Genomic DNA, 27,568 nt, shown 5'->3' with positions numbered 1-27,568 from the left:
TCTGCTCCAATGTCATTTCAGAGGATTTACCATCAAATTCCAACAACATGACAGTGATCAGAATCTCAATGTGCCCCAGTTCTCCTCCCGGAGAAGGTCAATGAGTTTCTGTCCTAACCTCTGCTACACAAGAAAGATGATGTTTCACTCCTGTGATAATAAATTGCTCCTACACAGTCATTCAGGGTTTGATCCTTGGACTCAGAGCTGGCATTAATTTTATCAGATATAGAACATGACCCTCACCCTTAGTTGTGCAAACTTGAGACCTCAATTTAGTAGAGACTATGCAGCAGTTAAATATTTGAAATTCACTTCTAAATAAGGCTGCCTACAGCTTAAAAATTGCCATACTTTCTTGTTAGTTCAATAGCATACAGAAATGCTCCTGGATGAAATTGAGTGTTTTGTGTCACTAGGAACAAGATATACAAAATATTTATGGTGACTATTATCCTGGAGAGCTGAGGTCACTGCCCACTGAACCACTGGTCCTTTTCTCTTATTACAAGGTGTTTCTCACCTCTCTATATGCATGCTTCTGCCTGCTACCATTCCTGGAACAGGTTGCCCAGTGAGGCTGTGCAATCTCCATCTTTGGAGATGTTTGAAACTCAACTGGATTGAGCAACCTAATCTAACTGGAACCACTTCAAGAAGTGTATGGTACTAGATGATTTCCAGAGGTCCCTTTTAACCTAAATTATTCTATGATTTGTTCACAAGCACATGGAACAAAAGTTGCCAGTTCTTTGATTTGTCAACACCCAGCTAATTGGTCATTTATTGACCTCAAAGTCAGGTAATTCCCTTTCCCTGACTCAAAGTCATGTGTAAGAAGGAAAAAAAAGATAAATCAAGGACATTTTTTGGGAAATAGTTGCTGCATGAATATGAAGCAAACAATATATTTCAGTATTATTGTGCTGAAATTATAAAGAATAAGACTTTTAGAAGAAAGAAAATTATGGACTATGAAAATGGACTCCATCTGCCAAACCCAATAATTTTCTATAGCAGTAGACAGTGTTTTAAAAGGAGCCCCTGGTGGTCTAGTGGTAAAGGCGCGGCGCTATCACCGCCGAGACCCGGGTTCGATTCCCGGTCAGGGCCACTCCCGGGCAGGTGGGGCTCGTTAGCCCTTAAAGGCAACCCATCTACGTCCTGAGGACCTCGCTGCCACTGTCCAAGCTCGCTTGGCCCCGGCAGATGAACCTTAGGATTAAAGGGTGGGCTCAGTTCCGCGCACACTGTGTCTCACCTAAAAAATCCAATGCGCAGGCTGGAAGGTGGAAAGACCTTCCCCAGATCTTCGCTCGCGAAGACTGGCCATTATTATTATTATTTATTAGACAGTGTTCCCAGTTTTGCCAGAAGGCAAGACTTCACCTGAGCCAGAACACTGGGTCAGCACTGTAGAAAGTACCATGGGTCGATCAGTAAATGGCAATCTTCCTCCAGGTGAATGTTGAACTACAAATTCAAAGCTAAAAGTCCTGCATTATTCTTTCTACCTTTGCAGAGCCGTCCTGTGTGTCCTTGACACCCGCTCAGACTGATACAGCTCAGCTAACTTCACCTATCTAAATTTAGTCACCTGCTTGTCCTGGCTCTACCTTTAGCAAATGGAGAGTGAAACACCTCCAGATTCATACTTTGGACAGGTATCTCAGACTGGCTGAAGTTTCCCGTTGGGGATGCCTATCTCTCATCCTTCCCTCTCATTATTTTTACACTGGGTAGGGAAGGTGTCTGCTCACTTTGCCTGTTGTGTTTGCAAACCCTGTACTGGTCACTTCTTGTCCAGGCACACAAAGGAGCATTTGTCCTTGGCTAGGGCATCAAGGTACTGTCACTGGACAAAGCAGGCAGAGAGCACTGCCATGACCAGAAGAAATGACCAAACCCACAGCACTATCAACCGACAACACATAACCCCAGGAGAGGCATCAAGAGACCCAGCACGGGGAGGAAGCACACACTCAGCACCTTACAGTGCACACTTAAGCAGCAGAAGTAAGAGCTAGCTAAAGTTTTGCTGGCAAAAGGACTGGTCTAATTCTATTTTATTTTCAATTACCTTGTTTAAAATAAAAGGAAACAGCTGGAGTAGAAGACATTTTGGTGTTCAGCGAGGAATGGTGCTTTATTATAAATTCCCTGCACAGTACCAGAAATGTATGATCTGCACTCTGAATAAATATTTAACACCTAAAATGGGGACTCACAACTTTGATCAGGGACCACACTTGGGAATAAATAGTCATTGCTTTTAAATTGCTGCAGTTAAACTATAGCAGGTTATATACAGCAGTTATATAAAGCTATATACAAGGAACAATTTCTATGCCACCACACCAGGAGCAGAGCGTGAGTTATACAACACTTAGACTGAGACACTCTGTCCAAGGGAAACCATATTGCTCACTCCAAGATTTCATGTTGGACATTTATACCCTAGGCAAGAAAATGGATTTTCATAGAGATACATATTTATTGCTCTTATTCGAACAGAATATTAAAAATGTGCAAGGTATTTTTAAATCCGAATTATAATTGAATTACCTTAATTGTTCTCTGAACAAAACCATACCAATGATATTATGGGGTTTAAAATGTTCTAATTAATCAACCACTATTAATTAAGAATATGCCGGAGTAGTCATAGTGTCAGTTGATTAAAGAACGCTGGCAACTAGAAATCAATACCAACATCATTGTCACTGACTCTGGGTCCTCTCATGACAGTAAACACCCCAAAATGTTACTTTCAAACTCTGTTAAATAAATGTAAAAATAACCAGTGTGAGGGAGAAAACATGCAAAACTATGATGTTGCATCAGAGCAACTATGTTCTGCATCACAGAACCATGTAACCATTTCCAAACCTCTGTCAGGAGCAGCAGTTCTTTCATTTTTCAGACAATTTGCATTCTCATAAAATAAAAGTCTTTCCCTCTCCAGAGCCTTAAGTCCCAAAGTGATGTATAGGAGACACTATTAAAAAAAAAATAAAAAATTGTCTGAGGTAGAAATATTTTCAGTGGAGAACTAGCACAGTCAGGTGCTCTGTCACCAGGATGGTGGTGAAACTCTTCATAGTCACGAGGGGAAAAACACCATGATGTCACCTACTAAAATAAGGGAACGTTCTGCAGCAAGATGATGTTCTCCAGATGCCTCTGAGGACAGCTAAGCTGAGTTTTCAGGGTTATCTACCTGCATGGACCCATAGCCCTCGGGCATATAGTGGATCCGATGTGCTGCAGGTACAGCGACCCCTGGGCATGCCCTGCACAGCACATGGGCACACATGGTGCAAGAATCCCAGCCACAACCTCATAAACCCAGGACAAGGCAGGTCACCAGGTCAGGTGGGGAGTCCTGCAAAAAACAGTCACACTGCCCTCAGCAGATGTTCTGTGACAGCTTTACATCCTCTTATCCTGGTAGTACTGGTCTGACATGACATTTGATTTTGCTTTGTTTTCTTTCCCCAGGACTGAGAAACTGTTATGTGTCTTGGCAGTTCTGCCTACAAACCTGCTCCAGGAACCTTTCTCATGGAAAGCTTCAAGGAGGAAAGAAAGAAATGAGTGAACATGCTTCCCTCTCTCCTTACAGAAGACAGGTAGAGGCTCAATATGCCATTTCAAAGGGAAAACTAATCATTTCCCAATGAAGTGTGTGCCTGCAACTGCTCCCCCAAATCCCTTCCACCTCCTCCAACTCACAGCCCTGCAGAGACCAAATTGAAAGAGTTTATGATTCTGTCCATCACTTCCATGCCTTGAGAGCAGCTAGTAAGTGGAATTATCAAGGGTGATATCCTATCACTTTAATCAAGACACCATATCCCAGGCCTGTATTAGATATGAGAAACACTTCCACTCATCCTGGTGAAGGAGGAAGGCCCAGATCCAGAAAGAATTTTAGCTCCTACCTCTCACCAGAACTACAGCCTGTATGTACCTGCATGCTCCCATGGTCCAGTAAGGCTGATGCTTTCTAAGTTTGCCATTAAACCACGGCCCAGGTCAGGTGGAGAGCAGCACACTGAAACTCCACTGTCATGCACAGAAAGGCAACTTGCAGATAATGGCTTTACCAAGCAGTTACTTTATAATCTGTTTTACCTGTTGCAAGGTGAAGAATTTAAGTCTGGCTCTTCTGTGATGTTTCTAACAACCATTCCAGGTTGATGGTATCCCATTATCTAGTGCATGATGCCAGCCTGGAGATCCTGAAGCAGGCTTGCAATCACATCAGCAAACTTGCAGGCATCACGGGATTTATTGCAGTGTCACCTGTCTGCCCCATCGTTCACTGCAAACAGGCTTTCACAAACGTTTGCTTTACATGAGGCTCTGTGTATCTGCAGCTCATTGGTAGCCATAGACATCTGGTCCATTAAGCTTTACACTTCCATGAGCAGACTCACAGCCCCCAGGGTACTGCGCTTGGTGATGCCTAGGAGCTCTGGAGCTGCAGAAATTCCTCAAGCCATTTCCAGCAAGGCAGATGGAGGCATGATTTGGTCACACCTGCCCTCCCTCCAGGAACAGAGCGCGGTAGCACCAAAGGATACTTTGCCAGAACCAGCTGGGGGACGCTGCTCATCTTCAGGGCCTCCTCTAGCAGAAGCTTCCTGCAAGTCCCATTGTCCAAGCAAGATGGAGCCATTTGGGAATGCCACTGGTAGCGTACTCCAGCTCAGAAACTATAGGCGTAAGAGGAGTCCCAGGTCTCAGAGGACTTCGGAAAGGCACTGAGTACTGTCACCCATATGCTGAGGCTGAGGAGCATGCTCATCTCCAGGCTGAAAAGAAGGAAAGTCTACAGGAAAGTCTACAAACCAAGAACTTATCAAAGCTGGAGGTCACTTGCTATAAGTCTGTGCTCATGATAAAAAAGGAAGCCACTGGGAAAGGGATGATAATATGGGCTTCATGAAGATTTATCAGAAGAGAGCGTTGCCAGGAGAAAGCCTGAATTTAGTTTCACAAACAAATTCCTTGCCCAGACTAACAGAACTAAAATCTTTTCTTGATGTTTTTTTGCAGTTGACCAGAAACAGAAAACCTTTCTGTAAATGTTGAGGAGATTCTGTCTCATCTTGCAGCTGCTCAGTTGTCAAGGGTGATGAGATTACATGTGAGAGGGAGAAGAGGTTAAGTATTAGCAGAAAGTAAGAAGCAATGTCTCTAGGGGAGGCTGCAGCTCCCTGCCAGAGAAGGAGACCAACACCAGTGGTCAGTGATGTCCCCTGTGTGACAACGCTGCTCTTTCAGACTCTCTCTCCAACAGTAACTCCTGGAGGCACAGCTGGGATCTGCCAAAATTAAGAGGGCTACAGCAGAAGCAACACCAAAATGAAGATAAGCTCAGCTCCTAAGAAGGTAACCAAGCTTGTAGGAGCCAGCAAGCAATTTCTTTTGTGCCTGTTCGGCAGCAGGGAGTGACCTTACCAGAGCAGTAAGAGATTGAGAACCCTGGGAAACTGGAGCTGCCTGCTACAGATAAGCTGCAGATAAGCTGACTGGAAACTGAGGAACTCATCCTGTGTCAGAGACACTTGCAAACACTTCAGTCTGCCCTAAGCACACATGTGCCGTTTGCCTGCAGCACAGAAGCAAGGCACGATGCCATAAAATCAAATGAAGAAATCCCAGCAAACGCCAGTGTAGTTCACAGCACAAGTGGGTCACATGGGAGTAGAGGAAGCACGGGCAGTGGCCAGGATGCTGCAGGAAGGTGCTGGCATCTGGGCAGAGGCAGCTGATGCACAGGCAGAGCTCCAATGGCTGCAAACATTGACAGAGCTCTGCAGAGCACAAAGGCAGGAGGAGAGAAATGAGAACAGGAATCAATTACAGAAAAACAGATAGAGCTCGTATCTGACACAAATGAAAGAAAATTGAAAAACAGTCACAGCCTTCAACAGTAATAAAAAGAAAATGGTTTGGTCTGTGGATGAGAGACCGAGAGCAGACCTTGCAGAAGCACACAAGGAGAAGGCAGGGATGCTCGCCTTTCCTCTTTGCCAGAGAAAGGACATGCTGTGGGTAAAGCTTTCCTGCAATTTTCAAAGAAATCCTTTAACCTTGTCATCATGACCACTTCCCCTCTAGAGAAATATAATAAAAACTCAAACAAAATAAACTGGAAATACAGGGAATTCTTTTCCAGAGTCATCCAAATCACCGGAGGAAATCTGGAAAGATTCTTCATAGCAAATTGGGAGGCAGATATATAAAAGGTCAGCACAAAGTCAGTGGTGGGATCCATTTGATAAGATGCAGATGGCTACACCTGAGCCAATCGTCCCAGGTCCTGTGTGTGCTCACTGGAGAGTTTTTGTGGCAACAGGGTCCCTTTGTCATTCCCTCTTTTTCTCCCCTGTGAGCAGTGCAAAGCATATGCACAGGAGATGGTATATATGAGTTATGGGAAAAAAAAATCGATGTTTTATTTTATAAGGTGAGAAATGTGATGATGTCAGAGAAGCTACACTGTAAGATACTATGAGTGGAAGAGGTTAGGATTCCTGATTCATCTGTACTTATCTGTGGGATTTAATAACTCCTTCTGCAATGAGTTTCTAGACAAGACTGCACATGGCACATGCATGCAAAGGGTGATTGACAGTGAATAATTAAAGTGCTGCAACTTTCTCCAGATATTTCACTGACTGATAGACAGAGAGTGTATATGTGACAGAGCACAGAGTGATTATACACATCTAGGTCTTCACTCTTTCTGGTCTTGGTTGCTTGGTAGTTTCCTCAAGTTGTCTATGTCTGTAGCCAAGTTTTAATCAATGTTAAATCACACCATATGATTTGTGCTTTGGAGCACTCTGTCAACATCAAAAATAAATATTATTCCCACAAGGAATCCATCTGGCCTCTAATTAGCTTTCAGAATATATCAATTAAAGTGTTAATGTGCTGTCCAGTGATGAAAGCCTCCACCAGCTTCTAGAAGATCAATACAACTGTATGATATGAAATATCTATCAATTTATTTTCCTGGTAAATAAATTAATATAGCAATTTTAATGGGACCAGTCATTAAATAAATGTTATCAGTCCTGAAGAAGTCCCAAAACCAAACAATACCAGTTTATTCAATACATTCAAACAACATTTTTCAACAGTTGCAAACTTCTTTCTGGTGCTTACTATTGCAAAGAAATGATGCTCATATTAACAGCGGCAAAACCACTAATGTAGATAATCACTGTTCTGAGCTTCAAGCTACGCATTACATGGCAAAGCTGTCTCTTTTTCTTAGGAGCTATCTTCCAGCACTACCTTGGTGCCAAAGAGATCTGTATGCAATATCAGAAAAAACCCCAACAAAATGGCAAGAATTTGCATCGGCCCACAAGCCCTTGGCTAAACCATATTTCTGATAAGGGAATAGCTATTAATGTTCACTTCTTTAGAATTCCCATGTATTTCATGGCCATCTGAGCAGCACTTGAAACTGCTTGAAGTCAGGTTTGCTGCATTTATACTTCATTTTGAGACTCACTTGGGACTGTTCCATAACTAGGAGCACCTCAAGTTTTGCTACATGATGCTGGGGATGCCTGGGAAGCAGGCATGAGCTCCAGCATAGAAGAGCCTTGCTCTCAGAGTGATACCATTCAGGATACACAGTTAGGGATCAGACAAGCGGTTGTTGCTCCATGAAAATATCCACCACTAAAGGAAAATCCTGGAAAAATCTCTCAACAACCCTAAAAATGGATCACGAATCAGCTCAGCTAAACTGACAGAGGTACAAAACACCACAAGAGTGTCTTGGCTGTGTCAGGGACTGTTATCGCCTGCTACAAAACACTTGTCAAACCAGAAGAAAAGCTGAGACAACAGCAGATTTCTCGTGTTGCTGGTAAGAACACATTTGCATTACTGCTTGCTATAAACGATCATTAGTGTCAAGTGTTTGAACACATGCTGAGGAGAAGCAGCAAGTGCACAGGCAGGGCAGTAACATCACAGATCACCAGGAACCAGAGGGCTTTGAAGTATGCAAAGACCAGCATTCACTATAGGGTAGTTTCCCAATCTCCTCCTGCCCCCCAGCAATGCCATTCTGTTTTGATTTCCAGTCCCTTCATTTCCTGCACTGAAGACTCCAGGTTTTTGCTCATATTTCACTTTAATATACTGAGCAGAAAAAACCCACAGTTGGCCTAAACTGACACAGCTCCATTGGAGTGATGCTGGTAGCTACAGCTATACTTCTGAACAGAGAAGAAACAACGCAAAAGTCTCTTGGCCTAGGCAAGCAGAGTTTGTCCCTTATAAATCTTTCCAAATGCCCTTCCTCCCAGTCTACTCCTCAGAGGGTGGAAATACACCTCCAGGGACATGGCCGCTGGTACCACATGCCCTGCACCTTTCTTGTAGATGAAGGATGGGTCAAGAAACAGCCTGACTGATCCGTGTGTTCTATTTGGCAGAGCCTCTCTTATGTTTAATAAATAAAAATTAAGACCAACACCAAAGTGGGGATTAGGATAAGTTTTTCACATCTGAGCTCAGGTTTTTCAGATGCAAAATCAGTCTCTTGTCTCATTCCAAGAGTTTCTGCATCCTTATCTTGCCAGGCATCAACTTCCATGACAAACCTGTTGCTTGCTCCAGGAGAGAAAGCAAAATGAACTTGGAGTGAGCTCAGGTGCTACATTCAATGCTAATGGTGGCTGCTATTGCCTACAGTAGCTCCAGAGAAAGGTCCTGTCATTAATGTTTTCAGACCATGATCAAATCTGCCTCGTAAACAAAGGAACTTTCTGTTTTCTCTCCTGAATATGTCACCTTTGAATAGCTTCTCATTTTTAACATTACAATGAGTTATAACCTTTTCATGACTCCATGTAATTACTTCTGAGCTTGAATTGCATATTTATCAAGTGCAAATTCCTGAAAGAATAACAGATACAGAAACTGTATCTAAACAAAAGGTACAGGCTGGTAAACTTAACCAGTCACCTTTGCAGTTCCATTTTGACATGCACAGTTATGGTCAAAGTGTGCGAGAAAACAACCAAGTACTTTTCCCTCCTTTAAAAACCATTTTTCCACCAAATTCAGAAAATAGCTTTGAGAGGCCACCAATAAATTATGAGAAAGCAATCAACGGTGTCCCTGCTAATTTACAAGTGTTTTTGGTCATTGGTTGTATCTTGCTGAATTCTTGTGATGCAATAAGAAACTTCAAAGCATTTCAGCACACAGCTTGACCTGAGCACATTTACCTCCTAATTCATCAATTTACACAGCAAATGGTTCCCTTTCCAATAGCTCTTGTACAGCCTATCACAACCTGGATGCTGCTGCTGCTCAGATCAATACATTAAACTGAGAAGTATTATTCAAGCAGAATTTGGTATATAAAATAAAATTCTTATCATGAAAACTGAAATCCTGCTCTCCCCTCCACCTGTGCCTCCCCACCATTGCTGATACAACTGAAGCACTGCCAAGAAAACAAAAGCAGTTCCCCAAAGCCTCTGCTGGCTGTTTTTTCCACAATGTTTTGGCTAAATATAGGTCCTTGAAGGCAGTTCCAACCAATAAGTGCCTCCTTGCATGAGCACGGCTGAGAGGTCACAAGCTGGGGGATCATTTCTATGGACTTGGGGTCAAAAGTGAGGCTTTTTTTTCAGCAACATCAGCCCTGAGGCCACCTCCGCTCTTAACAAATCAGCAGGAAATTTATTGCTGACCTTGAGGCACAGAAAGTGCCAAACATTTCAGAGTCGACCCAGTGCCTTTCAGATGCTTCAAGCGGTAGTTTAAACACTATTTAAATACACAGAGAGGTCCTCCTTCATCCTGCAGTTTTCAAACAAGGGTAGTAGGCTGATGCCAGCACTTCTTTAGGCACTGAGGTGCACAAGAGGGAATTACCAGCAGACTCTCCCTCAAGGCACACAACAACCTGATGTCTTGTTTTTGGAACAAAAGCCAGAGAAACCTGCAGGATGTGCACCCAAAAGGCCATTGCATCAAGGCTTTTGTTCTCTTTCCAGCTCTGTTGCTAGCTCAGCATTCACTTGCGGTCAGCAGCCCTGATCATAGGATCCTTAAAAGCCTCAGCAGAGATTGCTCACTTTCACTAGCCACAGCTGAATCCCAGACTGGCAAATAGCAGCTGAAACACCTATTTTTAATTGAAATGAGTCATAAGGGACAGATTTTCATCAGTGTTCATATAATAATACCCTTCATAGGGTAATCATCCATTAATTTCATAATGAACATGGTTTTCTTAATGGTGTGGCAACTCAGTGCAATATATTCCATAAAATAAAAAATTTCCCTTCTTTCTCCAAGTCAGTCATTGCTCATTTCCATTCAGTGATCTTTCTTGCGCTGTGCTTAAGAAAGGCTCATCAGCCTCTTTAGAATGTATATAATTTTCTTGATGCTTGTCCAGAAGCCTCAGCGTCCATGTAGGGCACTACCTGTCCAGAGAGAATGGGTTGCATCGGGGATGCACTCTGGAGTTGTAAAAAAAAATCAGGATGTTCTCTCAAGAGTTCTCACAGTAAACCAGAAGTCACTCAAGGACAAGGGTCTTGCTGGAGGGGACACTGCTTGTTAGGGAGCACATCTGCTGCTCTACTCATTAGCTGCTGCTTCACTGAATCTTACACACTTTTCAGATGACGTATAATGGGCAACAGTGAGGGCTGGCAGTGAAGAGGTGACATGTTTCTCACTTCAAACACACATGAACCATGATGCATCTGCAAAGTTTTATGTAGTTATAAATAAACACGTAGATAACCAAAGACATTCTTCACAGACAGCCAATTAACTTTGCAGATGGACCATGAGCTGCTCCCTGGAGACTGACGCTGACACTGAAGTATGCAGGGACTAAGGTGAGCGAAGCTTTGCCTCTGGTGAAAGGCGAATACACAACCCTGATCCGGGAGTCAGCAACCCCACATTTCGGAAAAGGTCATCCTCCCATGCACACACACATACAGGAGCAATGCAGAGGTTTGCAGTGTCATCCTCTGCCCTGAATGGCCCCAGCCATCCTCAGAGGGAATCTCCACCTGGCTTTGAGGGCTGCGCTTGGAGGGGGACACGGTAGTTGCTCAGGAAACAAAATCAAAGAGTCAAGAAGAGCCAGGGCAGTGGCAAATAGATGCTGGAGAGAGTGGACAGCCTGCCCATTTGGTCTGACTGCCCTTCTAGTCCATGGAGGTTCTTGCAGGGAAGCTGCGGCAGAAGATGAGACATCTTGCAGGAGCGAAATGGTGGTATGGAGACCACTGCCAAATGTGGGGCAGAGCTTGGACAGCCAGGGGCTGATGGGATGACACAAGCTCTCTGTCAGCTCTTGGACCACTGCCAGCCCCTCACAAGGGAGGACACAGGCATTTTGTTGGGCTGCTCCAGAGCAGGTGTTGCCGGTCAAATGGGCAGTAATGCTCAATAACACACAGCAGATTAGAAAATGGGGAGGTAGAGGGCTGAGAACAGGGGAGGGGAGTATTTGAGAAAACTTACCATAGGGGATCAAACACTGAGCTTTGTATTTCCCTAATAAAACACTCAGCATGTGATTTTGTGACATTACTTTTTCCTGCAGAAGCTAGTTAACGCTGCAGCCACATACATTAGCTGAACACAGAATGGATGCTAACATCTCTGCAGAGCTAAATAGACAAGCTCATATTTCCACTTAGTGGAGAAAAACTGCCCCTCTTAATGCTTTATGACTTGAGAGACAGAAAGAAAATTTGAATGTCTGTGCAGGCAGTCAGAAATAGATGGGGAAAATGAGGAATATTTACAATACAGGAGAATATTTAGGTGAGATATTGAATATTACCCAACAGAAATGTGAGTGGAATTGTTGTTAAATGTCTAAGATCTTATATTACCACAGAGGGAGTTGTATTTTGAACATTCAAAATAATTCTGAGTAGGTAATGTAATGAAAGAGCTTCTATTAAGCTATCTTGCAAAATAGCATAGTTGGCCAATCACACTTGTCAAGCAGACAGAGAGGATTTCATCGCATTTCAAAAAAGACTAAATGAGTGCATTGGCATTGGTCACCACGGCAGCCCTGTGGGACAACTGCACCTGCCTGTCCCCCAAGGCTGCACCCACAGCTACAGCCACTCCAGGGCAGGCAATCACTGACAGCCAGGAGAGGAATGTCCACACAGCCAAACCTACCCACGCCATTTCTGAGGGGCCCAGCCAGGCTTTAGTAGGCAGAAGACAGTGGCCACCTCCCACCCCAACGTCTCACCCCTTCCAGCTTTGATCTCCTTGGTGTTTTCTTTCTCCTTGTTCTGCCAAGGGTCTCCCAGAGCTTGTTATTTTCCTGTGCCGCTTGTCTCTGTGCAGACCCCTTACTGCTGCAGACACCACTGGTAGTACCTGGTGCCCTTCCTTGGCAGAGCAGTGCTACTATTAAGGTCCCACCACGGTGGGATTGTGGCAGCGCTCAGCCCTGAGCAGAGGGATTTTGCAGCAGGCTGAAGCTGGCCAAGACCTGCACTCCTGTCCTTTGCTTCCACATGAAATAGAGGATAGAAACTACAACCTCAGATGCTTGGCGAGGAAAAAAAATAGAGCTGAATGGGGAATTTTACCCTCCCTTGATTTTATTTAGCAAGTTTATGGAGGAGAGCTGTTCTTTTAGCCAGGGAATTCTGCATCACTAACAGATTGGTATTGTTTATGCTGAAATTAGATGCTGAAGAAGCAAATCAGTTTGCAAAAAAATGTATCAGCATCTACAGTGCGACAGAAAGAGTAAATGGGCTTAATTAGTCACTAGACAAGGAACTAGATTAGCGTGTTCTTACATATATTTAAGAAATGCAAGCACTTAATCCTACCCAGTCCACTTTATTTCTTATGCTGGAGAACTCATCTTTACAAAGATGACTCTTTGAACAACTGCCTGGATCAAGGGCCATCTATCCCAGCAGCCACAGCCACTGAGCAGATGCTGGACAAGAGCTTAGTCCGAGGGAAGGCAGCAGTGAAGCTTTTCCCTTGCACACTGGGCTTCCCCTGCATGCTGGTCCCTTGCAATCCACTTCACTGGCTTTCTGCTAGGCATAAGAATAAGAAAACAAAAGTAGAGAGTTTAAAAAAATGTCAGTGAGAGGTTTGAAAGAAAGCTCCTGGCCCAGCTCCTGACAGCTGACATCCTCACGTCACCTCATCAGTGCCTTATGCTGCAGCACACAGGTTTGCCAAGGGACATCAGCCAGAGTCCTGTGCTTCTGCCTGGGACTGCTTCTCCTCTGTGACAGAGGAGGGAAGGTTTTGGCAAGGGAGTGCCAAAGACAAGCTTGGTAGCTCCCTACAATGTTCTATTGGATGTTCTTATTTTCTTGATGTAGGATGGAGAGATTTATAAAGGAGAACTTTAAAAATAGTCAGATAAAGGGAAATATAATTCTTTATCTCTTGGAGGATGCAAAGGGCTCATGTGCACTGCTCTGTGCATTCCAGACAGTGTTAAAGAGGATGCTTACTGCTCACCATACCCTCACTGCTTATTTACTATTCTGTTTCTTGACTGTGACCCAGCTCTCCATCAAACAACCGTCCCCACTGGTCAGGACCACAAAGGCTTAGCAGCGTCCATATAGGAACTGTGCCATTTACCATGGACTGGGATTTGTGATTAAGACATCTGGTTTCCCTTCAGGGAACAGCATCCATCTGCAAGCTGACTTGCAGTCATTTCAGTGTGTGACATCGTGCAGGATGACATCAAATCATTTACTTAGTTCCAAGCATTTCTCTGCACCCACTAATGACCATTTCACCCAAACCAAATCAGGTTAAGTTTGCACAGACACTCTGAATTTGTTTAAGAAAAAATACCCTAAATTATTGGGAAACTAGCACAGGGTAACACTCACATGGGGAATCAAATCTCCCAACTGGTTGATCATCTGCTTTCTGGCGGTAGCAAGAGGGACCCCATTGCAGGGGTCTTGCGGCAGCATATTCCCACCTGAGCTGCCCTTTTATAGACAAGTTAGAGTGCCAGTTTCTGAGTGCAATTGGGAGTGTACTGGAACAGACTCACCTCGTTGCTAGAGGAAATGATTCATATTAGTATCTGCTTTAAGAAGGGAACACAAAGTTCTATAAAAACCAAATTCCAGTGCTTTCCACAAAGGACCAGTAACATCTCCAAATAAATAAGAACTGTACTCAGGCATAAAAGGCCTGTAACCCGCTGAAGTGTGATTTGTAAAGACATTTATGGTGAGTAGCAAACTCAAATTAGTTCTTAAGCCATATTCATTAGCTTTCACTGAGCTCACACAATAAAAACAAGTTGCATTTCAGTATTATCAAATGCAGTTGGTGGAGAAGAATCACATGAGTATGGTCACTAAGCAGGCAGATCAGAGGAACTGTTTGCTTCCTTAGGAAGTGCAGCACAATGTAGGTATGATGGACTTGCAAAAAAAATTACCTAAATTCCGTTTCACCTTAAGTGTGATAAGCTCAAGCACATCAACACCGGTAACAGCAAGTTCAATTTACAGCCTGTACTTACACATGGCTTTTTTGTAACAGCTTAAGTTCAGCATCAGAGGGACAAGCTGTGCATGACAGAGAAGACTTCTGTAGCTCCAGAGAGGCCATAGCCAGGAATATTATGTTTCTCCAGGATCCCATATGTGATTAGGAGAACAATGCTCATTAGTTTCCTCTTAATGCAACTGAAATCTCAGCACAGCTACTTCTCAGCTCAAAAGGATTTCAAAAACTGCTCAACAAAACTAATTTAGTTTAATTAAACTTATCTATATTTTATAGACAAAGCACATCTCAGACAATGTGCAAAACTTACAGATAGCATTGACCCAAGAGATTTCACTCCTGGGTAAAGCTGCTAGTTGATAGCCCAGTGTAATTTAAGCAATCATTTTTACATGACTGAATCTGATAAATAGTTTTCTTTGTGAAAAATGGCTTCTGGCCAGACACGGACAAAAATAGGCAATGAACAAGGCATTCTTGGAACAGATCAACTTCTCTCTACTGATTTAATCATAGCAATACTTCCTAACAGGCCCGAAAAGAATTTTCTTCTGCATTAGGCTTTCTAATTCCTTGATGTTCTTGACTGACTCATTTGCCTTTGAAGTTTGGGGAGCATTTCATTATAAAAGTGTCCACTACTTCATTATAAAATGTCCACACGGTATAGACTACCTTGATGGCAATTTTTATGATTTACAAAGACGACAACAGTGCATTTCTCTGGCATCTCATTCCACCTTTTAAAGATAAAACTTGCAGATCCTTCTGAGAATAAAACATTAATTTGAAAGGATGAGACCTAAATTAAGAGGATCTGCAAAAAAACCCAGAGAACAATATAACAAAGAAATTTAATGAAATGTGGTTCAAAAGTGAAGGTAATAGTCTTATCTTACTAAAACAGTTCATTTGAAATTGTATGTCTCTTGGCATTCAGATGTGTTCTGCATCTTCTAGCTTGAAGCACATGGGTGCAAGTTTTGGCTCTGTTCTGCTCAAGGTCCCTATCAGATTAACAACAAAAGTGGCTGCTGCATGAGAAAGTATTACTGTCCTTCAGCTGCCTTCCACCAACCTTCTGCCTGTGATGGACTGAATTGTTAATGTCTTAAACATTGTTAAAATCATAGAAAGATTTTTTGTTGAACTGCAAGGAAGCCACTGCCTGCCTGGGATCACTGAAGCACAGCCCCTCTTCCTGACTGGAGTTTGGACTGACTAGGGACTTGAGATAAGACTATTGTCTAATCATCTCAGGTCTGAGGAGAAGTAAACAAGGCTGGGGAAGAATGTATCTGTGTTAAGAATCTGCCCTAGCTGTGCTAAGCAGCTGGCAGGGGAGAAGGGGTTTGGGTGTGTGATGGTGAAATCTCTCCACAATAAACCGAAGGAGTAAACCCCCTCCCTTCCTACCCCCCTCTCCCCTCTGCTCTGGGAAGATCACATACCCATGGGATATTCACATGAGAGGCAGCTGAGAAGGGCTCATAAACCACCAAAACCTGCAAAATACGCCCCTCACTCATTCCTGAGGCCTTCCATCACTAGACTGCACATGATCCAGAGCCTGTCTCAAGAGACTGCAAAGCTTCCCACCACCACCACCACCACCATGCCCACAGCCCACAGGGGTGGTGACTGGCCATCTCCTGAATGTGTATTAATCCACTGGACTCTATGTTTTACGGGATCCTCACCGCCAAGAAGACCAGAAGAAGAGGACCAACAGGATTCTGCAGGTTCCACAGTGATGATACATCTTCTACTTTAATCTCTGTCACTCCTCCTTTTTCCTATTTCTTTCTCTTTCTCTGTCTCACATTTATCATTAAATAAATCCCATACTACTGACTTTGGCACCTGGTCTGGTTTGCACCTTAATTCGGGCAGAGGTATTTCTAATAATTTTAGTAACCAGGTCCTAACACTGCCCAGTTACCAAATCAGACGGCATAAGGAATCATCTGTTCCAGGACAGAACCAACCAGCTTAATTTAAACCTCAGGTTATTAGCCACAGGAAGGTTACGGCTGCGGGGCAGTTACGTCCCACATAAAAGCAGCAACATCCTGAGCCACAGTGGCCATTTCTGCAGCAGCTGCAGCCTACCATAGCTCAGCATCCCTGCTGTAAGGCATACTCAATCTCTCACAGGATATAAGCATCAATCAGGTCAAACTAGAGAGCAGCGCAATAAAGAAAAATACCCATTAGCAACCTTTACTAAGAGACATTTCCTTCTTGTATTTTATATCAGTTTTGTCATATGTATCCAGGATTATAGGAACCCACAGGGTCACTTCAGTATCTTCAGATCTTGAACTATTTTTTATAGCCTGAATTGAATGTTCTCTACCACAGTTCTCTGTTTTTTAATGTTTTGCTTCAGGCATATCTCTCTCTTTATGAGTATGGCCAGACAGCAGACACACCAGTCAATGCTCTAGCTGGACTCGGTCAGTTGCAGGAGGAATAAAAATGATTTTTTATTTCTAGTAATATAATATTTAAAGAAAAATACCCATTAAAATGTTTAATATTAATTTGCAACCCCTTATGTTAGAGCCTGAATTTCTTATACTCTTTACAGAATTTAATGTGCTGCATCAGTAAGGTCTTCACAAAGTGAACACTGAATAGAAATTTCTATGGTGCTGAGGCAAAACAGTATCTCTGCAATGATGCATTTTATATGCCTCATGAAAATATTGCAAGTTGGACATCTTCAGTAACTAGCACGCCTAAGTGTCAGTCTAACTCATCTAAAAAAGGCCCAAACTCTTCAGTGCTCTCATGTCTTTTACCTGACTTACAGTTTTCATCCAAAGAGGCTTCAAACAAATTGTAATAAATTATCTGGTAGACAAATGTCTCCATTATTTTGTACACAACAAAGAGAAAAATTGATTCTGAATTAAAGCCCACTAAACTTTACCATTATATAAATGTCCAGTGTATAATCTGAAAACTAGCTAAATGTACTAGATTTAGTCTTACCACTCCACCTAGACATAAATAAACACACTAGAACTATTCTAGTAGCAGAAGAAAACCAACCATTAATAAAAAGTATAAATACAAATTAATCTGAAAATTCACTTTGTAAAACATTTCCTGCTTGGCAATTTAAGGATATCTCCTGGTCAATAGCCTTGGAAAATACTCACCATCATACTCAGACCTTTCTTCCTCTCCTGAAGGCGTCTCCGAAGGGGACCTTCTGTAGGCTGCAACCTACAGGGGTGAAGAAGCCAGAAACTCATCCCAGCAACACAACAGCTGAAGGTTAGGGTCCTGCACAGAAGGAGGTTCAGATGCCAAGAGGGAGGCTGCTCTTGCTAAACCACAAGTGACTTAGAAGTTGTGGATTCAACTACTTAAAGTCATCAGTGAGGTCTTTGATTACAGGCAAGCCAAATCACTTCCATGCTCCCATTTCTCCTGTGTAAAGCCAGGACTATAATGCTTATAAAGTACAAACTTGCAAAAGCTTGGGATTTGTTCTGATGCTACAGTGGCACATGCTGTACCTGTGACACAAAGAAAAGGAGACAGATGATGGATAGTATCCCAAGCTGGACCCGCTCCACCTGCCTGTTAGCCCTGGACACAAATGGCAGGTTGAGAGGTCCCTGGGTGTGAATAGAGACAGGTTCCCTGGAAGACACCCCTCAGTCAAGTCAGCTCTGAGACCAATATTTGTTCTGTGTGTTGGTGTTTTTTTTCTTACACCAGAAAAGCACTGTTAGAAGCAGGGCTGGTGAGGAGCCTCTTAAAGCAGATCTACAGCTGATGGGAAGGATAACCCAGGATCACAGCACATGTAACAGTTGCTTGTTCTTAAGATACACTCGTGGCATTGAGAATCTGCTTTAAGCCCCTTCCCTCTTCTTCTTCACATGGCTCGATTCTTGTGGGAGCCACGCTCTAGATACACACCATACCCTCAAGGGCAGACACATTTGAACTAGATGGGCAAACTTCATAAAGATTTGAGAAACAATGACTCTATATCAGACAACACAAATACATTAGAAACTTCACAATCTCAAAATGCAGAAGTAAAAGCACCTGAAAAATTTTTATGCAGACAATGAAAACAACACAAGATTAGAAATGCAGCACAATCATTCCAATATACATAATTTAATTTTTAGTCTTACTGCTCTGTGGGTAAGAACATTTTTATCACACCCCAGCATACAAATCTAGTAAGAAACAGCAAATCTTTGGGTTTTTACTTGCTTTCCCCAACAAACTGTGTTCATTCTTCTCAGAGCAAAGCTTTGAGTTGACAGACATGAGGTGATGTACAAGACAACTGACCACCATGAATCTACGAATACCTCTGAGACGCACACACCACCGTATGTGTTACCATCCATATCTAAGTCATCTTTGAACAGCTTTCTGCTGGTGGTGCTCCTTGGACTGCAGTTTGCTGCCTTTCTCCACGACTGCAGGAGCAGGACCTCTGCTATTCCAGCACAGAGCCCTTTGTTGAGACTGCTCATCACATTCACTGCAGCGTTCCCATCCTGGAGCATGGGACATGTGCACCAGTCTCAATGGCACCACAGCGGATCCTTCTTCATTAGCAGATTCATAGTGATGCTATTCCCAGACCACATTTTTTTCCAGGCCTGCTGTGGCACTGTAGACTAAACAAACATTGCATCAGCTGCTAAGCAGGTCCCATCTTTCATGTTTAGCTGTTTGTGAAACTCAGTCATTTCTTCTCGTTCCACATTGTCAAGAAGGAGCAGATGGCAGATGTGCTCTGCCTATAATATTGTTTTTATGATGCTCTGCCTGCTGGCAGAGCAGTGGAAGCAACATTTGGAGACAAGAATTTGCAGTGTATTTTCAGTTTTAGATTTGAGCTAAAAGAAAGCATAGGGTAGAGGGAGAGGAGGAAAGGCTTCTACTAAACTGGTTCTGATAGAATAGATTTCTTGGTGGGGGGGAGGCAGGAGAAAAAAAAAAAAGTGATACTGACAAAAAAGGAGCATTTAAAATGTTCATATGGGACCCCAAACAGATACAACTTTGAGACAATGTGTACTTTATGATTTGCTGAAGGGAAGCAAAAGAGGAAAGCCCTCATTTATTTGTATCTACTCAGTGGTTTACTCTACATTTTCCCTGTGCAAACTTCATTATGACACAGGTCTGCGGGAAAGAGACAATCATCACTTTACATGCCTCTTTGCTGCCAAAACCTTATGACAGCAAACACTGGATTTTCCTGCTCCCCTTTGTTTTTTGACACAAGAGCCTTTCCTCTGCTAAGGTTGTTTCAGAGATGTGTAAAACTATCAGCAGTTTTCAACCGTTCTCCATACTGCCTGCAAGGGTTTTCCATCCTTTTTTTTTTTCTGAGCAATGTGCCAATCTTCTTGAGAGGGTAGTCAAGAATGCAAGCAAGAAGACATGAATTTAGCTCATTTGGGCGCAGGTAGTAGAAAAAAAATCCACTTATATAACTAAGAATTTGGTATCATATTAATAATTTTTCTTCAGAGAGAATGTCTGCTTGTTCCCTTCCCCAGGCAAGGACTCACACTGTATGTATCTTACTGCTGTTCCTCAAGACGCAGCAGTTCTGGGTAAGCATGCACAAAGTCTGCAGGAACCAAACCGGAGTTTGATGGGAGAAACTTGAAAATATGCTGAACTATAAATCATTTTTCTTCACTATATTTGGTCATAACAAGTAAAAGGTTGCTCACTTCCAGTTATAGGTCTGCCACAAAATCTACTTTGCAAACAATTTCATTTTGTGGCATCACTGTGTTGTCATTCAAAAGGGATTCAAATGTAAGACTCTGTTTTAGCTTCTAAAAGTGTTTTTCTGAATTGCCTAACACCGGTGACAGAATCACTACAGAAACGATAACTGGAGGATAAATATATGCTTCGTAATAAAGCTGAAAGAGACACCGTAAGTTTACATCAAGGCTCCAGAAATTTTTATTAAAATATTTTTAAAATATGTGCATGATACACAGAAGAAAGTACACATTTTATTTTTAAGTAATATGATTTAAGCTGCCAACAGTATTTTTCTTTAATAATTTTAGTACACATATATCTTCCAAAATAACAACAAACCTGACACAGTTAAGAAAGGAACATCCTGTTTTCATTTAAAGCAAGATTAAAAGAAAAGAAGATAATTGCTTCAAAACTTGGAGATTTTAAATTATGAACGTGTTACTGCAAAATGACATCTGGGGATTGAGGTTGAAAAGTTCATTTAGAAAGCCTTATAAATCAAATTAAATATTGTCTATAATCTATGAGTCAATCTAAGGCAATCCCATTGCACGTGGAACTCATTTACCTACATCCACTGGTACCCAGCTGCCCAGATGCCAAATTCATTTTGTGTAAACTACTGACAAAATTGTGGAGATGTCCCAGGGAAGAAAATGTGCAGAAAAATAATTAGCTGTGACTGTTGAGCAGACGCAGAACAAGCTCTTCATCCTCTGCCAGAGAAAGTCCAGTATCTAATGGCAAATAGGGGTCCTCCTCTTGGCTGAATTTTACCTTCTTTCTTTTCAGCGGCATTTCTTCTGCTGCAGTACTGTTGCTATAGCTTCTCTTCTTTCCTCCACCCTTCTCCTCAAGTTCACTGCAGAAACAAATCAATTAGTCTTTTTAACAACCGTGCTAATCAATATCCTCATGTAATCTAACAATTCCTTTTAAACAAGGCAAATTTATGTCAAGATAAGAGCAAACAAAATTACAGTTCTGAAGGGTGAAGCAATGGAAGCTGATGAACTCTGAATGTCTAAACTGGAACTGCTCAGGACGAGGTGGCGGTGGATGTTTCGCTGTCTTAATTGATTACAGTGTATCAAGATATCACTATCACTGTTATCTAATATTTGCTGCCTAATACAAGAACAGACAACTTGACAAAACTGATTTAGCAATGTGTCAGCGGACCTTGACATGCATTCAAGATCTTGTCTAAAATAAGTATGCGACAAAAATAAAAACATGAGAACTGTCATTTCTTTGTAGGATCCTACATTTAATACAGTTTTGATTTGGGACCATCTCGTTCAAGGAACCATCTCCTTCCAAGGAAACTTGGAAGCTATTAACCACCACTCTGCTGTAAGAGGGAGAGGAAAAGCTCAAACACAGTAATTTTCCCTGATGAATTCCTATTTCTTCTGCTGCTTTTCCTAAGACTTGAATGAATTGCCTTTTGCAGCCTTCAATCTGGACAAAACAGCTGCCTATCAGTTTAATACCACATGGCCACGTGACAACAATGGGAGGAAAGACTGAGCTTTCATGTATCTTCATATGATTTTTGTCCAAAACATAGAAAAAACTGCTATAAATCAACTAAGAATAAAGCAACCTAATCTAATAAAATCTATTCTAAGGTATAATATTTGTACCAGGTCATAGAGAGCTGGTTGTCCTATGCTGTAGGGTAAAATTCATACCCTCAAAAAAAGCAAAATGCAAACCCTCACACCCCAAACTATTCCCTCCAAACAAGGTAACCAAAACAAAGTGGCAATCTCATTTTTTCCAAGTTTGTATTTTTTTCAAATATACCAAAAATAATAATTGGAACTTCAAAGACTGAGTTTAGGCTTTTCTAAAATAGTTGGGTAAATTCAGATTTTCAACTAAAATTTGGCAAATTTCAAGCCACAAAATTCAGTTTACTTGAAAAAAAAAAGTTTCAGCAAGGATTTTCTTAATGCCCACAATTTTTACAATTGCTTAAGTGTCTAGGTAATGCTTTACTGGCTTTGAGCTGTCATTTGCATGGGGGTGGCTTTTCAGGGCTTGCTACCAACATTATATTCCTTTTCTGGGGAAAGGACTCTCATATTTCTCTCTGTAGTGCTTAAGATATTCCATAAATGCTGAAGCAATACTGACAGTATATGAAAGAAACGCTAAAGCACTAAGAATTCTCACTTTTCCAAGTGGATAGTGTGGGTCTGGGCCAGAGTTTCATGGTGTTCGCTTTGATCAGGACAGACTATAGGGGTTCACTTTAAAAGCGTAAGGAGGGCCTCATTAAATGAAAGCATTTTATCTTGTCTGCAAAAGAGCCAATTACTTCCAGCCTTTGAAGGGACTCAGAAGCCCAGTTTGCATTCATAATTGACTAATGCTTCATCTAAGACATTAGTTCAAAATATCTTAACTATTAAAACAATGCAGAAACCTTACAAGCTATGAAACAGCAGACTTTAAATATCAAAAATTATAATCGCTTCTAGAATTTCAGAGGCCCATAGGCCTAGATGTCTGTAAGGTATAAAGTTTAAATATAAAACACATTTAGAAGGAACTTAACTGTGACTTTTCTCATTTTTTCTACAGACAAAAGCACAACAACACAATTATGACCAATTTTCATTGTAAATTTTGTGGGATAATTATGCTGAGTCAAGCTGCTTCTTACTATTACTGAGGGATTGTAGTACTCGATTTGTAGTACAAACTAAAGATTCATCTACATGTTAGCAGGAGTATTTTCATGCTAATTTGACCCCTACTGGGCTGTGAGCTGGAGAGGTGAATAAAGAGGAGTGTATAACACAGAAAGCAGCAGCAGCAGCAGGAAAACCACCAAGCAATGAAGAGGGCTAAAGACTTGTGTTTTCATGATGCTCATAAATTAGAAGTAAAACAGTACTTAATAAGGGCAAAATAGGAAGGTAAGCAGAGAATCACATGAAACATGAATAAGATGTTCCTAATTTTGAGATGCAGAAGGAAGACAGACTGTCTGACCATAGAATGATTTGCACTGAAAGGGACCTTTGAAGATCAGCAAGTCCAACCCCATATCCTGTTCCAGCAGGATGGATTTTTACCAGCAGTGGTCTGAGTGGTGTGGAGAGGGGCTGTTCTACTCTGGAGGAGCAGTCAGAGATGTAGGTTTTACAAAAGGTGAAAGTGGCAATTTTAAAAGGAAGATGGAAAATGTGTGGCATTGTGACGCCCAGGGACATCCTGCACTCTGCTGGTGTGCTTCTCCTTGGCTGTTTTGACAGAAACTCTTTGGAGGAGATGTAATAGGCATAGCTCTCAGGTCTGCACTTGAAAGGACTGAGTGTACAAAGGTAGCTATACAGGCATGACTTCTGCACTTACTGTCGAATTCTGCCTCAGTCTCCCTTAACTGAAGGCCTCTCAGCCCACTCTGCAGAGCCAATCTTTTTATCGTCGGTCAGTTCCTAGGGACATAAATTGCCCTTGTTCCTCACAAACACAGAAACTGATGCACTACCAGCTGGTATCCACAAATAGCCAAAATAAAATAAAGTTATTTTAAGGTGAACTATTTTCTAGCAGAACAACTCAAGTTAGAAAGCAACCCCACAATTCAGATTCAAACCAAAGCAAGTGTATCTTTTTGTCTTCTATTTATAACACTTTAAAAGTGGTATGTGCAGCTGGTTTACAATTCCTTCCTTTTACCATCTGGTGCAATTTAGCTTTTCAGCCGCATGAACGATCCATGCTGTCTGAGGCTGCCTGATGGAAGGATTTACACAGGTGAGGAGGTAACAACAACCAACTTATCAACAGGCACAGTAATTTCTGTGGTCATCATTTGCACAGCTGTAACAACAAAGTAAGATGCTATCATTTGATAGGTAATGTTTATTACTCAAACAATATGGCATGGTTTATGAATCCTGTCCCTTAAACCAGTGCCAGCATATATGAACGGTATCTGGGAAACAGGGGATCTAACTACGACCCTGATAGCTATACACCAAGAAAATCTTAATGTAACTACCAAAAAATAATCTCACAAGTGTGTTTTGAGGTAATAGCAGGAAAAAATAGAAAGCTATTAATTGTTAGTATTTAACTCGCTTCTGGGCTTCAAACTATGTCTTGGCAAGCTGCAAAGTTTAGATTTTAAGTGCTTAAGAATCAGCTATTTGAAATGTGCAGCCACAGAGCCAAGTTGCTGTTGTTTAAACAACGTAGTACTGCAAGATGCCTAGACAGGTTGTGCTTCACTTAACATTTATCAGAGAATGCTTTGGAGCCTAGTTTTACCAGCACCGATCTGGAAACAAACGCCCTTGCCACTGAATTACAGGCCACGAGTCAAGTTTCCAGGCTGCAATAATGCACACAAGCTCTTTCCCAAAGAAACATACAGGAATAATGAATGAATCTGCTAATAAAATACAGTTCAGAAAAGTTAGGAATAATTTATCCCATAAATATTGGCATTTTGCTAATCAAACATGCTGTGCCCAAAACTTTTTCCATGTAATAAATTTTAATTCACACAGCCATGGCAGCAATCCTAATGAAGATTAATTACTGCAGTCCCTTCCATAAAGCCCAGTGTAGCTTCTCACTTGCTGTCAGAATGCTACAGCCCATAGAAACAGTAATGAAAATGTACTGTGCTGCGTTATTTTCTGGATCTGGACAGGCTGGATTGATGGGCTGAGGCCACCTGTATAAAGTTCAACAAGGGGTCACAACAACCCCAGGCAGCGCTGCAGGTGGGGGAAGACAGTCTGGAAAGCTGCCCAGAGGAAAAGGACCTGAGGGTCCTGGTCAACAGCTGCTGAACATGAGCCAGCAGTGCCCAGGTGGCCAAGAAGGCCAATGGCATCCTGGTCTGCATCAGGAACAGTGTGGCCAGCAGGACCAGGGCAGTGATCGTTCGTCCCCCTGTGTTCGGCACTGGTGAGGCCACACCTTGAATGCTGTGTTCAGTTTTGGGCCCCTCACTACAAGAAAGACATTGAGGGGCTGGAGTGTGTCCACAGAAGGGCAGGAAAGCTGGTGAAGGGTCTGGAGTGCAAGTATGAGGAGTAGCTGAGGGAGTTGGGGGTGTTTCACATGAAGGAAAGGAGGCTCAGGGGGGACCTTACCACTCTCTACAACTGCCTGAAAGAAGGTTGTAGCCAGGTGGGGGTTGATCTCTTCTCCCAGGTATGAAGCAACAGGACAAGAGGAGATGGCCTCAAGTTGCACCAGGAGAGGTTTAGATTGGATATTAGGAAATATTTCTTGACTGAAAGGCCTGTTGTCAAGCACCGGAACAGGCTGTCCAGGGAGGTGGTGGTGTCCCCATCTCTGAAGGTATTGAAAAGACATGCAGATGTGGTATTCAGGGACATAGTTTAGTGGTGGACTTGGAAGTGCTGAGTTAACAGTTGGACTCAATGATCTTAAAGGTCTTTTCCAACTTAAATGATTCTCTGATTCCTTTACTCGCCATTCCACTGATATAAACCAAAACACCTCTAAAATTAAATACATAAAGAACCATTCCAGTAAAAGGGATGAATAATCTACTTGTAATGAAATACCACTGCAATACAACTAAACGCAAAAGACAAATCTGTCTTAGAGCTGAAGTACCGGAAGAAGAAATAATCTCTAAGAGGAAAAAAAATTAACTGGAAATCAGACCAGCAAGAGAGTATGCTTAGTGTTTCTTATTATTCTATGGGAAGTATACATAAGATTTGATGGCAAAAGTCACTCAGTTCAACCATCAACATCTCACTTCTGTTCTGAGGTCACTTTTACTTTCTAAAGCTCTAGTGATGGTGGACTTGAATCAGATCTCTGAAGCTGTAACAGCACTTATCATCTCTGTTTCCATCAAAGACATCGCTGGCCATAAAGCAGCAGTCAGTGCCTGACTCACTTCCGGAACACTGAAGTTTCTATTCAATGTATTTGGGCTAAGCAATTTTAGCTTATCTTGATACAACAATCTGAAAATTAAAATCATTCAGGGCTTGATCACAGAATCATAGAATGCTTTGGTTGAAATGGACCTTAAAGATCATCGTGTTCCAACTCCCCTGCCACAGGCAGGAATGAGCACCTTCCATTAGACCAGGCTGCTCAAAGCCCCATCCAACCTGCCTTATATGGTTCTCATATGGATCTTGATTATCATATGGATCAAATATCACTGTTTCTGAGTTGAAAGTTCTGAGTTGACAGTCTTCCAACTGGGGATGACCGTGGTTTTAATGAAACCACTTTGATTTACTGTGTGTCTCTGTCAGAGGCTTAACATTCTCTGAAATGTAGCTGCCTTAAGAGATGCTGCTAACCACCTATCTAACTCCTGCACCTGTTCACTCCTCAGCTTCAACAGAGGAACAGGACACTGACACTCCTCAAACTTGTTCCTCTCCTTTTCTTTTGTGTGACCACTATCATCCTCCAATTGTTGGCAGCTAATTTCTGAACTGCAGACTTTCAGTACTTACTCATTCCATTTCTCCTTCATTCATGTAGACACTTGCTGATGACATACTACTTTTTTTTTTTTTTTTTAAAGGTAATTTCTGTACCTGACAAGTTTACAGGAACAAAGGAAGAATATAGTCTGGCCTGCAGAGCATAGATTATCAAATTTCACTAAGAAATTCTACCATTGAGTCCACTTCATATAGTCAGCTAGGATGTAACTATGATAAAGACTTTTTATAAAGACTTCCAGGGCATGAGAATATCCCATCTCTATCAAGAGCAATTCAATATCACAATGTCCAATTTTGCAGCTAACCAGAATGATCAAGGCTTTAAACAGAGTCCTTTTATAATGTCTGTCCTATGGTGTTTTTCTGGCCATCACAACATGAAGTTCTGGCCTTCATAAAGGCACTGCTATGAACTGAATAATTCATGATAGAAGGAGCACCATGTATGCATGGTGCATACAAATTATCTCAAAAAGACAATGTCATAGCAACCTCATCAAGAATCATGTAAAACTTAGTAGGTCAACATCAGCATCCTGAGGTGTACAAAGGTACCAAGAAACTGCAGTTTACCTGTATATTTCATAAATAGAGGCGCACAAGCAGGCAGCACTAAATACTAACTTGCACACCTGTCAGCTGGTGACTGTCTGTAAACTCACAAACAAAACAGTATCAGAACTAAGACACTCTTCCTTTCCCCTCATGTCCAAGATCTTTTCCATGCT

General features: G+C 42.0%; 1 protein-coding gene across 1 annotated transcript in view; it reads right to left on the bottom strand.

Annotated features, from left to right (window-relative positions):
* Positions 1-20,531: 20,531 nt before the first annotated feature.
* DDX10 (DEAD-box helicase 10) overlaps positions 20,532-27,568 on the bottom strand; it is a 166,853-nt gene continuing 159,816 nt past the window's right edge. Inside the window, exon 18 of the mRNA XM_050333395.1 lies at positions 20,532-21,217. Coding sequence (XP_050189352.1) covers positions 21,028-21,217 — 190 coding nt within the window. The 3' untranslated portion in view covers positions 20,532-21,027. The remainder of the gene's footprint in view (positions 21,218-27,568) is intronic.

This window comes from Myiozetetes cayanensis, unplaced genomic scaffold, assembly GCF_022539395.1.
Source record: "Myiozetetes cayanensis isolate MyiCay16 unplaced genomic scaffold, myiCay2020 scf5-8, whole genome shotgun sequence".
In the NCBI taxonomy this organism is placed as follows: domain Eukaryota; kingdom Metazoa; phylum Chordata; class Aves; order Passeriformes; family Tyrannidae; genus Myiozetetes; species Myiozetetes cayanensis.
This window is presented reverse-complemented; position numbering and strand designations above follow the sequence as displayed.